Below are 12,573 nucleotides of genomic sequence, written 5' to 3'. Positions count from 1 at the left end.
GTGGTTTTGGTCTGATGATAGGACTCTCCACTGTGTTTGTTGCTCTATATTCTGTTTGTGTGAACTGTTAATAATCCATTCATTTTTTAGAAGCTATGGCTCCTCTGATCAATAATTCAAGTATATGATCTTCAAAGTGTGTATAGTAGCTGGTTTAAACGAATATACTGATTATGAATTGCTTATTTGAATAAATTCATCTACAATCTGTCACTTGATTCATTAACCTACTTTGAAGTTAATGTAAAAAAAAATAGGTGACAATGAAATAAGTTGATATATGGATGGGTTCGCTGACTTTGTGACACTCGATAAATTTCTTATGACATGGATTTGTCGAATATAAAATTATCTATTGCAATTTTTTAGGATAATGGGAATTTCGTTGTTAATTATATGCTGTACTTCCTCCAAATTTTTAGATGAAACATCTCTTATTTCATGCTTGTCAATGCATATTCAAACGTTTATATTTTTAATTACCAAGAAGTGAAATTGTAAAAAAATAAAAACTAAAAAAAATATATTTGGAAAGTATGAATGAAGACAAATCTAACAAAGAAATCACCAAGAAAGTGATTGATATTGTGTGCGATGTAAAATTACAAGTGTTTCATCTTAAAAGGGAAAAAAACTGTAGGTACTAATTGAAAATGCATATGCTTGTACCTTCACTTTGATATTGAAGCACTTGTTTTTATTCTATGTGGCTAAACGTAGACTCACTTGTATTTGAAAGTGAAATTAGAAGCATGCTTTATTTGTGACGGGGAGAGCATTTAGTTTATAAACTTGCATAGTCATAGTTGTATATATCTAGCTGAAAACGCTGGACAAATGGTGCAGCTGAAAATGCTTTGCATAGAGTCATAGTTGTATATATCTAGCTTTTCCACCATTTGTCATCTGTTTATGATTTATTCATAGAAAATATGGCGAGAAGGGGAGACGGAGAGCAATAGATGTCTTCTCATGGTTGTTTCATATCATTTTATGTTCTTCTATCAATATTTTTCTTTTCATTTTTTTTTCCTTTTAATGCAGGATGTGGCCTTTGTAATAGATGGCTGGGCACTTGAAATTGCACTGAAGCATAGCAAAAAAGAGTTCTCTGAATTAGCAATACTGTCAAGAACTGCCATATGTTGCCGTGTGACTCCATCACAGAAGGCACAGGTGCAGTTTGTTGTGACTTTTTATTTATGGTCTCTACATTATTACATCATATTCTCTTACCCAATGCACTTTCATCCGTTGATTTTTTTTTTAATCGAACCTAAGTATAGTTACAAAAGAAGTTGGATGGACTTATCTATGTTTTATTGCCCATAAACAATTGAAAACATGGCTATGCTCTTTTTGCAAATGGTAGATGGGTACCCCAAAACTGATAGAATTCTGTATCCCTGAAGCCCACAAAAATTTACCTATTTAGGCTAACATACTTGTGCTGGAAGATTAATTGTTATCTAAAAAATGTTGTTACATGGACGTATGAGTGTTCGTGAATGCATCGTGACTATTTTTTTTTGACCCTGGATTGCAGCTTGTACAGCTCTTAAAGTCATGTGACTATAAAACATTGGCTATCGGTGATGGTGGCAATGATGTAAGGATGATACAGCAAGCTGATATTGGTGTTGGAATCAGTGGGAGGGAAGGATTACAGGCTGCAAGGGCAGCTGATTATAGCATTGGGAGTACGTATTTTCAAGATTTTTTTTTTTGTTAATTTTACTCCTCATCTCATGTAATTAATTGTGGTCCAGTTGTGTCAAGTTAATTATCTTATTACCAATTATTGAATTCTAATTAAGAAAAGTTAACATTGATTAGAGAAACTAAAATCTTCTCAGATAATCTTTTTTTGTTTTTTCCCCCATGTGTTTATTTTGTAAATCTTATGAAGGAAATCAAAATTATCAGTTAAAGCAACTGCTTGTTTAGTCTGAAAATAATGCTTCCTCTCTTTTTAATATTTGCAACACACACTTTTCACGGTACTTAAGAAAAGTGGGTCTCACATGATTTAATACACTTAAAATGAGGGTGGGCCATGAGCTTTAAATAAGGGTGATGGTACAACTTTCAGCATAAAAAACTTTCCAATTATAGTGTGCTGCAAATATTGTGATATTTCCATTTTAGGGAAGCATTGCAAGTATTAAAATACGGAGGAAGTATTTGTTTGCATGAAATGGAATTAAGATACCACCAATATAAATTTAGTTGAGCTATCTTAAATTATTTCTCTTGTTGAAGTAGGCAAGCCTATCTTTTCCTTTTGGAAATTATCTGTTAATGTGATCCGATTAAAGTTAGTAAGCTTATCTTCGTATTTCCTTCCCTCAATCGTTAGCAATTTTTAAAGCAAACTTTCCTAGGACTGTTAGATCCCGATCTATGGCAGTTTAGTTGCATCAGGTGCCCAATGTAGCCTTCTGTTACACATAATGGATAGACATGCATCTTTAAGTGTGCTCGAGGTATTTATGAACTGCTGTGCGAGAAGTATCAAGTGATTCTTGGCATTAAATCAAATATTGTTTAGAATTCTAGATACTACCTCCGTTCCTCATAACACAGTTTGACTTTTTACACCATTCATATACTAACTTTGACTATAGCTTTTTATTAAATTATATATAATAATAATAGAAAAAAAAAGGGTATTACCATGTAAATTGTTGCTAAATAAGTATTGATTTAAAGTTTCATAATTTCACATGTATATAGTCAGTTATTCCATAATGGAGGGAGTAGTACGTAAAGCAAATGGATTGAATTATCCATTGATGAATATGGAAAGATAAGAGTTGATAGACAGAATGAGAAAAACCAAGGTATATAGACATGGTCCTGATCTATTGGTAGTTTCCTATAAATATATTAGTGATATTGTTTTCTTTTTTTTTGGTAGAAGTTTTAGAGTTGTGTCCAGACTTTGTCCATAAATAATTTTTCAGACTCAGATTTATCCGAAAGGCACCTCGTATATCATTTTCTTTTTATATTTTATCAACTCAGTCGGTTGACCATATTTGTGTCTTGATGATTTTAAGCAACTACCAGATTACCACACGTTCAAAAATCCTGATTGTTGATTGTAGGTTGCAGGATCATCTCTCTAGCTGAAGATGATTGAACATCTTTTGACTTTATAGAATTTATAAATATTACATATGATAATTCATTTTCAAGCTAATTTATGGAAGAGGAGCAACCTTTTGTACTCTGTAGTTTTCCTTTTCATTTCCTTCCTTATTGAATATTGCATAATATTTCTTATTAAGAATTTAAAACTGTTTATTAAATGTTCCTTCTTAGAGAAATATTTTGACGTGGATCTTGGAAGCCTCTTAAATATGTTGGATGTGTTTTTTGGGCTTGTCTTTGGTCTAAATTCTTATGTTAATGTGTCTCACAAGAATATCTCAATTGCAGGATTCCAATTTTTGAAGAGATTGATTCTTGTGCATGGACGCTATTCATATAACCGCACTGCATTTCTTTCCCAATACTCCTTTTACAAGTCCCTAATTATCTGCTTCATACAAATATTGTATGCCACTTTTAAAGCTCTTAATCTTCGTACTTTTATTTTATATGGCTTCATTTAATACAATATACCTAACTCTTCTGGGACATTCAGTTACTCTTTTGTTTCAGGCATATCTGGAACTAGCCTTTTCAATTCTGTCAGTTTAATGGCTTATAATGTTTTCTACACAAGTGTTCCTGTTCTAGTTAGTGTCCTTGACAAAGATCTAAATGAGAGGACAGTTATGCAGCATCCCCAGATCTTATTTTACTGTCAAGCTGGAAGGTCTGCACTTTTCTCTTGGAGCTTGAAATATATGGTTCACTGGGGGGGGGGGGGGCAAAGAAAAATTAATTTGTTGGTTTGCTGCCTTGTTAAATACATGTTTAGTCTGATGTCTTCAGAGATGATGGAAAGAGTAGTTTAAATACCTAGTGAAATCATGTAATTTTGCAGAATAATGGGTAAAAGACTGATCAAGATATGTTGGTAAAAAACTTGTGATACATTCTAGTAGAATTTAGAATTTTTTTGTCAGACTGGGTGAGACAGATTAACTCTATATTTCTCAATAATTCCATGAATTTGCTCGGCATTGATTTTATATTTATATTTTAATTTAGGACTATTCTTTTGATTATAACTCTTATTGGGATAAATTGTTTATAAAAACAAAAATATCTCTGATTTAGCATTTAATATATAATCAGCTGAGTGTACTATGTGTCTCATAGTTGCTCCTTTGTAACAGGGTTCTGAATCCAAGTACCTTTGCTGGGTGGTTTGGACGGTCTCTTTTCCATGTACGTATATTAATCCTCATTTGCGTCTATAGTATTGTAATTTATTGAGAATAGTGACGAAATGAAAGTCCTTAGTGAGTTAGTGCACAAATTTTAAGCAGAACAATTAATTTCTTCAGGCATTTCTACCCCCTTGAGACAGTTTTCACTAGTTTGATCATCTTTATCTGCCACCTTAGGAAAGTCTCATCACACATTAAAAATTCCTGATTGCATTTGGTACTGGTTATCCATCACTATGTATTTAAGTTGCATTAATCCATTGAGCTAATTTCCTATATATTCATCTTCTTGCTTGTCTTTAACTGGCCAAGTTGATGCAATATGCAGGCTATTGTTGTATTTATTATCAGTTTAAATGCATATGCTGGTGAAAAAAGTGAAACGGAGCAGGTAGCTATGGTTGCGCTGTCTGGATGCATTTGGCTGCAAGCTTTTGTTGTAGCTCTGGAAACAAAGTAAGCCCTAAACAATACTTGTCTCTGATTTCTAGATTTAGAATATGCTGGTTGAAGAAAGTAATATGCTGGCGAGGAATTTTGAATGAAAGATGTAGATTTTTCTTTCTCCCCAACCCCCTCCCCCCAGTTAAAGGCAATTCTCTTGGGACCCAATGTGGGTCTCTAAAACCTTTCATCATTAAATGCGGTTATTAAATTGCAAGTTCGGGAGCTAAATATTGAGGTTGGGGTGGTTCACACTTTGGCCCAGTTATGTACCTTGATTGGTTTGATGTTTGATCTACAGTATTATTATTTCATACTTTGCCCCCTTGTTAGTTTATCCTGTCAAACTTATCTTCTTGTTTCCCTGGTTTTAGTTCTTTTACGATATTACAGCACCTTGCAATATGGGGAAATTTGGTTGCCTTCTACATCATCAATCTCATTGTCAGCACTATTCCATCTTCAGGAATGCACACAATCATGTTCCGGTTGTGTAAGCAACCATCGTACTGGATTACTATGTTTGTAAGTCTCTACTCGATGGATATCTGTTAGACTCCCTATAAATACCTTTCCTTGCCTGCTGCTTTCTTCTTCTGTGTTTTTTTTTGTTTGACTTACAGAAACCTTTGTGTTTGTTTCAGCTAATTGTTGTTGCGGGAATGGGTCCCATACTAGCTCTAAAATACTTCCGCTTCACATATAGACCAAGTAAGATCAACATATTACAGCAAGCTGAGCGCTTGGGTGGCCCCATCTTATCTCTAGGTAATATTGAACCGCAGCCTAGGCTAATTGAGAACGAAGCTATACCCATGTCTGTAGCTCACCCGAAGAGGACTCCAGTGTTTGAGCCTCTGTTGCCTGGCTCCCCGAATTCCACCAGAAGGTCATTTGGCCCAGGGACACCATTTGAGTTTTTCCAGACACAAGGCAGGTTATCTTCTAACTACTCGAGAAATTGTAAGACGAATTGATTCTGCAGCATGATGAGAGTGTATAGCTTATCATACATAGCCCTTGTATTGTTTGTAATATCATCATTTAGGCTTAAATATAGAATGTGAGTATTATGTGTACAGAGGGAAAAAAAAAGGGGGGGGGGGGGGGTTATGCACCTTTTTTGGGGATGGGGTTACAATTTTGAGTTTAACCTTGTAATAACATTCTATTTTCAGAGTGACATTCGCAAGGATGCTTATCTCTACTACTTACGGGTGGTTATCACTCATCGCATGGATTCTACGTTGTGGTGGTGGTTGATCAAACTTTGTATTAATTGGGATAAATCAAAATCAAAATAAAAATGTAATTACAATAAAAATTTGAATAAAAAATTTATAATGTATTATAATACTTTCTCTGTTATTCTTGTGGACATGTAACTTTGTCATGCTTCTCATTGCATAAATTCAATCAGTTGCTTTTAGATAATATCATTAAAATAAGGATTGTTTTTAGAAATAACCCACCTACTGTTGTTATTATTAACTTATCATATTAGTACCCGTAAAAAACTTATCATATTAGTAATAACTGGGTGAGCACAACCGAGTCCCCGGTCAAAAACTAAGGAACCGAGGGAGATGACTACTGTTGCTACTGCTTACTTTGTTTAGCAATTTTGGGGGATGGCAAGGTTAAAATCAACGTTTATTTTGGCACTTGGGTATTATCACACTTGTTAAAATTTTGACTAGTATTTTTTTTTTTTTTACAAAATTGATTCTCAACGTTAATAGTAATTAGGATTATTTTTATATTTAATAATGATTTGTAAGTACGCATGGTTTTGGGTTAGGGTTTATGAGTGTAGAATTTGCAATTAAGAATTTAACTTGCAAATAATCAGTAAAGATCAATAATTTATAATCTCGTTTTTTGTATAGTATTGGGATGTGGTGTCTTTTGTGTAGGTGGAGATCATCACAAACTATTTACACGAACTATGTTGTTAGCTTAAAATGGGAAATGGACAGAGTAGGAGGAAACCAGTGTAGGTTTGTTAGGTATGAACAAATACATAACAATATTAAATATAATAAAAGTATATAGAAGAGAGATAAAAAAAAAAAAAGTGTTCTGAAATTGTGAATCCATTATTATCTCTCTTCAGAAGTATCTAGAAGGCCATATGAGTTTTTTCACCTAAACAACTATTCATCCGTGGATCTCAAGCTAAATTAGTGCTAACTCACAGATTGTATTGCTTCGGATGAAGATTTTTATTAAGGCTATCGTTTATCGAATCTGTAATGAAAGTGCCGTTTGACTCTTTCATCAATGAAATCTTTTTTATGTTGTAAAAAAACAAAAACAAAAAAAATCTTAAAAAAAAAAAAAAAACTATCTCGATTTCCTCGATGTTTGTTAGTATTTGTAAATGCCCCACTAACCTGCTTTTGAAATACCTGGAAAATAACCCATTGAAAAGCAAATGTGAAAAATAAAAAACGGACTCACAAGTCACAATAGCCCTGCCTCCTCCTCTCTGTCAGTTCTCCATTGAAGCGCACTCAACATCGCACTTGACGTTCTTCATCATTGAAGCAGCTTTTGAGGTAACTTCGTTCTTATTTCTTTTTGTAATCATCATATCAATTTCACAATCTAGGGTTTTATTTTATTTTATTTAATTCTCAATGCATAAGTTTAGGGTTCCAAAATCGAGAACAAAATTATGAGCCTAATAAAAGCTAATAATATTATATGATTTTTCGAGATAATTGAAACAAATTTGGTTGCTAATGTATTGCACAACCCTTTAATGTTAGGATTCAACTATGAATTTATTGTTTTTTTTTTTGCTTGTATACAGCCCGTAATGGAAAATAGACCAGATTTGGAGGATGATGATGATTTTAGTGATATCTACAAGGCGTATACTGGACCAATTGGATCTTCTGTAGTGAATGTACAAAAAAAGCCAAAAGTAAATACCAAAAAATCCCAAGCTAGCTCCGATGAGGAAGATGAGCGTGACCCTAATGCTGTCCCGACAGATTTTACGAGTCGAGAGGCTAAGGTTTGGGAGGCTAAATCTAAAGCAACAGAGAGGAACTGGAAGAAGAGGAAGGAAGAAGAAATGATTTGCAAAATTTGTGTAGAATCTGGTCACTTTACTCAGGTTAGGGTCAATGTTGCATATTTACTGTCTATATTAATTATTGGGGTTTTTAACCCTGTGTTATTGCTCTTCAGAGTTGGCAATCGACAATAAAGTATTATCGATGGTAACCCTATACTCGATTTATATCAACCATGACGTTAATCACCATTAAAACCTATAGATAACTTAAATTTTTAATCATGGTTAGCAATTAATATTACCCTACTTGGCTACCACACTAGTTAACTTCATTTTTTTTCTTCTTTACCCTACTAGGCTATCACACACACACCCAAAAAAAACAAAATTTAAACTGATGAACACTATATTTTCTTTGACAGCAACGATGGGTATCGTGAACTTGCTGGTTTTGATGAGGGCCAAATTGAGAAACAGTAACCACCATTATCGTAAAAAAAATTATTTTAAAGAAACACCAACAAACAAAACCCCAACTCACATTGTAAACTTGGAATTCATCAACCATAAAATCTACTTAGATGGTTAAAATATCATGAAGATTTGAGATACCCAGATGAAAAGTGAAGCAGAATTAGAGGTCTCAATCTACAAATCAATTCTTTTTAGGAAAGAAATTGTGGGAATGGGAAATTAACACACGCTGTTTAGCACCTGAACTTATTCAATGTTTGAAGAAATTGCTGGGAAAAACCTACAATCTACAGTGAAAAAGAGCTAATGATAGAGACAAAGAGATGTGAAACCATCACTACATCAAGGTGGTGGGAGAATTCTTCATAAAGGAAGGGGCAAACTCATCTTAACTTTGGAATTGTTTACAGTAGCTAGCAACTTAAGTTATTATTATGATTAGAAAAATGGTCATTAATGTCGTGGTTGATATAAACCAAGAGTATGGAATTAACATTGATGATAACCTCTTTTTGATTTTTTTTTTCTCCGATTACCAAAATCAAAAGTGCAATAATACAGGGTTACCAATAAGAATTTCCCTTGATCATTATATCCTAAAGCACATCAGGTTTGAAGAAATTAAACTATAATAGCTTCCAAAATATGATGTGGGTTTACACCAATCTTAGGCTCCATTTTAAATAAGAGATAATGGGAAAGAATGATAAATCTCTCTCTGATTGATGAAGGGTCCTCCATAAAAAACCTCTGATTGCATACATCTGAATCCCTTGAGCAGGAGGTTCTGGTAGAAACATTGGGATGATGATATTATTGTCAGATTTTATTTTCTTAGTTGGTTACATGGCCATTCATCTCCTGATGCGATTTGTTGTCAGCCCTCTGTTTGCTGATTTATGCTGCTGTATGATATCCTTTTTTTATTTTACTTGTGCTTTTAGCCTCGGTTTACCAACTCTTTGCTTCAATGTTGCTGGACTATGAAACAATTGCAGGGATGTCCATTTACCCTTGGAGGGAACCGCAACTCCCAGGATTTCTTTGAAAGGGTGGTGCAAGAGAAGCAAGTGAGAGCACTTTTCACAGATAAAGTGATCGAGAAGATTTAGCTAGACAATGGCTGCAAAATCAAGATGGATGAGAAGTTTATCATTGTTAGTGGCAAGGATAGATTAATCTTGAGAAAAGGTGTAGATGAAGTGCATAAAGTGATTAAAGATGAATGTAATGATAGGAGCTCTCCTGGTTCTCATACGGGTAGGTCTAAGTCGCCAGAGCGCAGTCCTATTGGTACTCGGATTTCACGCTCAGAACCCCGAAGATCTAGGTCACCTGAGCGCAGTCCTTTCAGTAATCGATTTACGCGCTCAGAATCCCAAAGATCTAACCCTAGCCCTAGAAATGCATCACAGTTTCATCAGAGATTTGGCAGACAAGATAGAGGTCTTGAGGACCGTATTCGTGGGGATCTGCAGAAACCTTCTAGAAATTCTCCACAAGGTAGGGCAACTAAAAGCTATACCTGTAACGCTATTACAGAACTGATAATTAGTGACTATATTGCAGTACTGTATCTCAACATTTTGAGCTCTATTGTAATGTTTTATGGACCGTCATCTGTATTGTACTTGAAGTTCTAGTAACATTGCATGTTGTTTATCTGTGATTGCAGCAAGAGGTAAGTTCTTTTACCATACCATGTTGGATATTGAAGTGAGTTTCGCGAAGGGATCTGATTTTCCCAAGTTGTCTTCAAAAGTTACTGTAAAGTGCATCAAAGGGATTCTAAGTATAGTTTATCTAGTTAGAGCTACTATATATGTTAGGCGATGCTGAAACAAATGGTTAATATAGTATCATTTACTGAAGCTTATGTTAGTGATGGAGGACGAGGTCGTGCAAGCCGTTCGCGATCTCCAGCGCGTGCTGCTTATAGTGGCAGTTCATACACCACATATCAGGGGCCCTACAGATCCCATGGTTGGGAAACTGAGAGACGGGGATTTGATGTCCATGCTGATAATAAGGTTGAGCATCCCTTATTGCCACAACCACTTGAGGATGTGGAGTTGGAATACAAAAGAGAGGCCATGGATCTAGCCAGACTTCGTGATCAGCAAGAAGACGAGGAGAATTACAAGCACCGTGAGGTATGTGTGCGTATCAGTGTGTGTGTGCGTGCTTGTGTAACGTGTGTGTGTGTGTGTGTGTAATGTTTTGTGTGTCTGTATGCTTATGTGTGTGTCTCCTGCTGCTAGTATTGATAAAATGCTAAGAAGGTCTGTGCAAGAGTATTAGTCCAATTCTTAGAGCAAATGCCTTTTGTTTAGAATCTCAAGGGTAGATATTTTGTGCTGGCTTCACGTGAGGGTTGACTTTATAATAGTGCATATAAGTTGAAAATCCTGACATTCTTGCTGAGAATCAAAGGTCTAAGCTACCATTGGTTATAAACATAGAATTAGAATATAAAGCCATTTTTTTTAACATATATGGGCCCGTTTAGCTGTTCTGGAGGTGTAACAATCTGGCTCTGTGAAGTGTATAAGGAGCAATTAGTCTGTTGTAGGTTGTTTTATTGGTTAAGTTGTACTACTAAATGCTTTGTTGGCAACATTATTATTGCAGCCTATAAACAAAGAGTGACATGTTTGTACTTTCAGTGTATTAATGTGATAAAAAATCTTATTCAAAGCAGTATAACACCATATTACTTTATCCGCTGTTGATCTGAACCTTAAGATATTGAAAATTGCATCTTGCTCACAACATTCTCTCCCTCCATAAATTAAATTAAATTAAATTTGTAAGCTCATATTTTGGTTATCTCTGCAAAACTTCATCATAACTCTTATGTATACTCCAAATATATAATTGCGCTGCTTGGTCAACTTTGCTTAAGTGTAATGTTTCCATGTAGCAATTTGCCCATTTGTCGTCGTTAGCTCACGTCGTTGCTTGTATTCCCTCTGTCCTTTATTGTTTGCCTCATTTCTATTTTCTTTTATCATGGGGACCACAACTTCACTCTTGCATAAAATATATTTGGCCCCACCACTTTTGTTATCAACTCCACTCAACCAAAAATTAACAAAGTGCAAAATGGCTTGGGGGCTAAAAATTAAGGACGGAAGGAGCACTTAAGTGGCTGTTTGTTGATGATATTGCTGCACTAAACTGGCATTGAGTTTTCTGTTGATATATGTATATTCAAATTGATACGAATCATCTTTATTAAAATGTCAAATGTTTCCCTCTGTGGTGCTCAAAATAATATTAGGTTATCAGAGACTTGAGAGAGACTTACATGAAAAGGCTTGCTGGTTTACGAAGCTCTCATGCTAAACAGTGGGATGAGTTCCTTCACTTGGATGCTCAAAGACGTCAGCAGGTGCACCAGCAGCAGACGCCAACTTCAGGTTTTGGTGGTTATCAGCAGTCCACTTTTTCTGATTATGATTCATTACACAGTCAGCCCTATGCTGGGTCAAACTTTCACATAGAGCCAAGGGGCCAATACACAACTCCTGCTGAGCACTTTCTACACCCTAGGCCCCGTGATGCTTACACTGATATTCAGCATCAGAGACTAGATGGTTATGGGAGAGCATACAATAGATATTAAGTAGTTATGCTTAAACAAATATTGGTGAGTGTGCCTTGCTCCCTCAGAATAAGTTCATGTGTATTCTTGCTTTTTTTTTTCCCACTTGTAAATGCACCGTCTGTTTTACAAGGACTTGGTTCCATGTTTTGGTAAGATTTGGAGTTATAAGCATTCCTTGTTAGGTATCTTAGATTCACCTTGGGATCAATTGGCTCTACTGCATTGTATGATGTTAGCTTAATAACTATAGCAATACTTTATAGTAGAAGGGTTAGAGGTGCTGGAATTTAATGAATATAGGCCATTTCTTTATCAACAATGCAATAAATTAAATGTTCACTTCAAAACTTTCCAGGGCTCAGGGCTCAGGGCTCAGGGCTTGATGGTTACATATGCTAGTGGAGTCTGAACCCTAGGTAAGTTCTATAGAATTCTTTTTAGGTTGTTGAGAGATGAGCGAAGATCATCATAATCGTTTGATGCCATTGTGGTTCTGCCTTGTAAAACCACGTGCTTTGTTAATTTTGACCCTTGTTTCACCCCGTTGGTTTAGCGATATTCAACCTATGATGTTAAACCTTGTTTGGGTTTGGTCATGTCTTTGAATTATTGGATCAATTGAATGGCTATTTGCTTTATTTAACAGTAGTGGTCTTTCATTCAAATACAGC

At 35.2% G+C, this 12,573-nt stretch overlaps 1 protein-coding gene and 1 pseudogene across 5 annotated transcripts in view; both read left to right on the top strand.

The window, feature by feature from the left end:
* The window catches only part of LOC110707575 (phospholipid-transporting ATPase 2-like), a 29,686-nt gene extending 23,516 nt beyond the window's left edge, over positions 1 to 6,170 (top strand). For 2 of the 5 annotated variants that reach the window (XM_021885599.1, XM_021885602.1), the window contains 9 exons: positions 1,045 to 1,176; positions 1,547 to 1,700; positions 3,445 to 3,562; positions 3,653 to 3,826; positions 4,293 to 4,344; positions 4,675 to 4,802; positions 5,165 to 5,315; positions 5,435 to 5,727; positions 5,969 to 6,170. In XM_021885599.1, coding sequence (XP_021741291.1) covers positions 1,045 to 1,176; positions 1,547 to 1,700; positions 3,445 to 3,562; positions 3,653 to 3,826; positions 4,293 to 4,344; positions 4,675 to 4,802; positions 5,165 to 5,315; positions 5,435 to 5,727; positions 5,969 to 6,053 — 1,287 coding nt within the window. In that variant the 3' untranslated portion in view covers positions 6,054 to 6,170. Of the gene's footprint in view, positions 1 to 1,044; positions 1,177 to 1,546; positions 1,701 to 3,444; positions 3,563 to 3,652; positions 3,827 to 4,292; positions 4,345 to 4,658; positions 4,803 to 5,164; positions 5,316 to 5,434; positions 5,910 to 5,968 lie in introns of those variants that run through there. The other 3 variants (XM_021885601.1, XM_021885600.1, XR_002508571.1) reach the window with 3 other exon arrangements.
* A 181-nt stretch (positions 6,171 to 6,351) lies between these two features.
* LOC110707576 lies at positions 6,352 to 12,110 on the top strand (annotated as a pseudogene).
* Positions 12,111 to 12,573: the final 463 nt, after the last annotated feature.

This window comes from Chenopodium quinoa, unplaced genomic scaffold (genome assembly GCF_001683475.1).
Source record: "Chenopodium quinoa cultivar QQ74 unplaced genomic scaffold, ASM168347v1, whole genome shotgun sequence".
Taxonomy (NCBI): Eukaryota; Viridiplantae; Streptophyta; class Magnoliopsida; order Caryophyllales; family Amaranthaceae; genus Chenopodium; species Chenopodium quinoa.
This window is presented reverse-complemented; position numbering and strand designations above follow the sequence as displayed.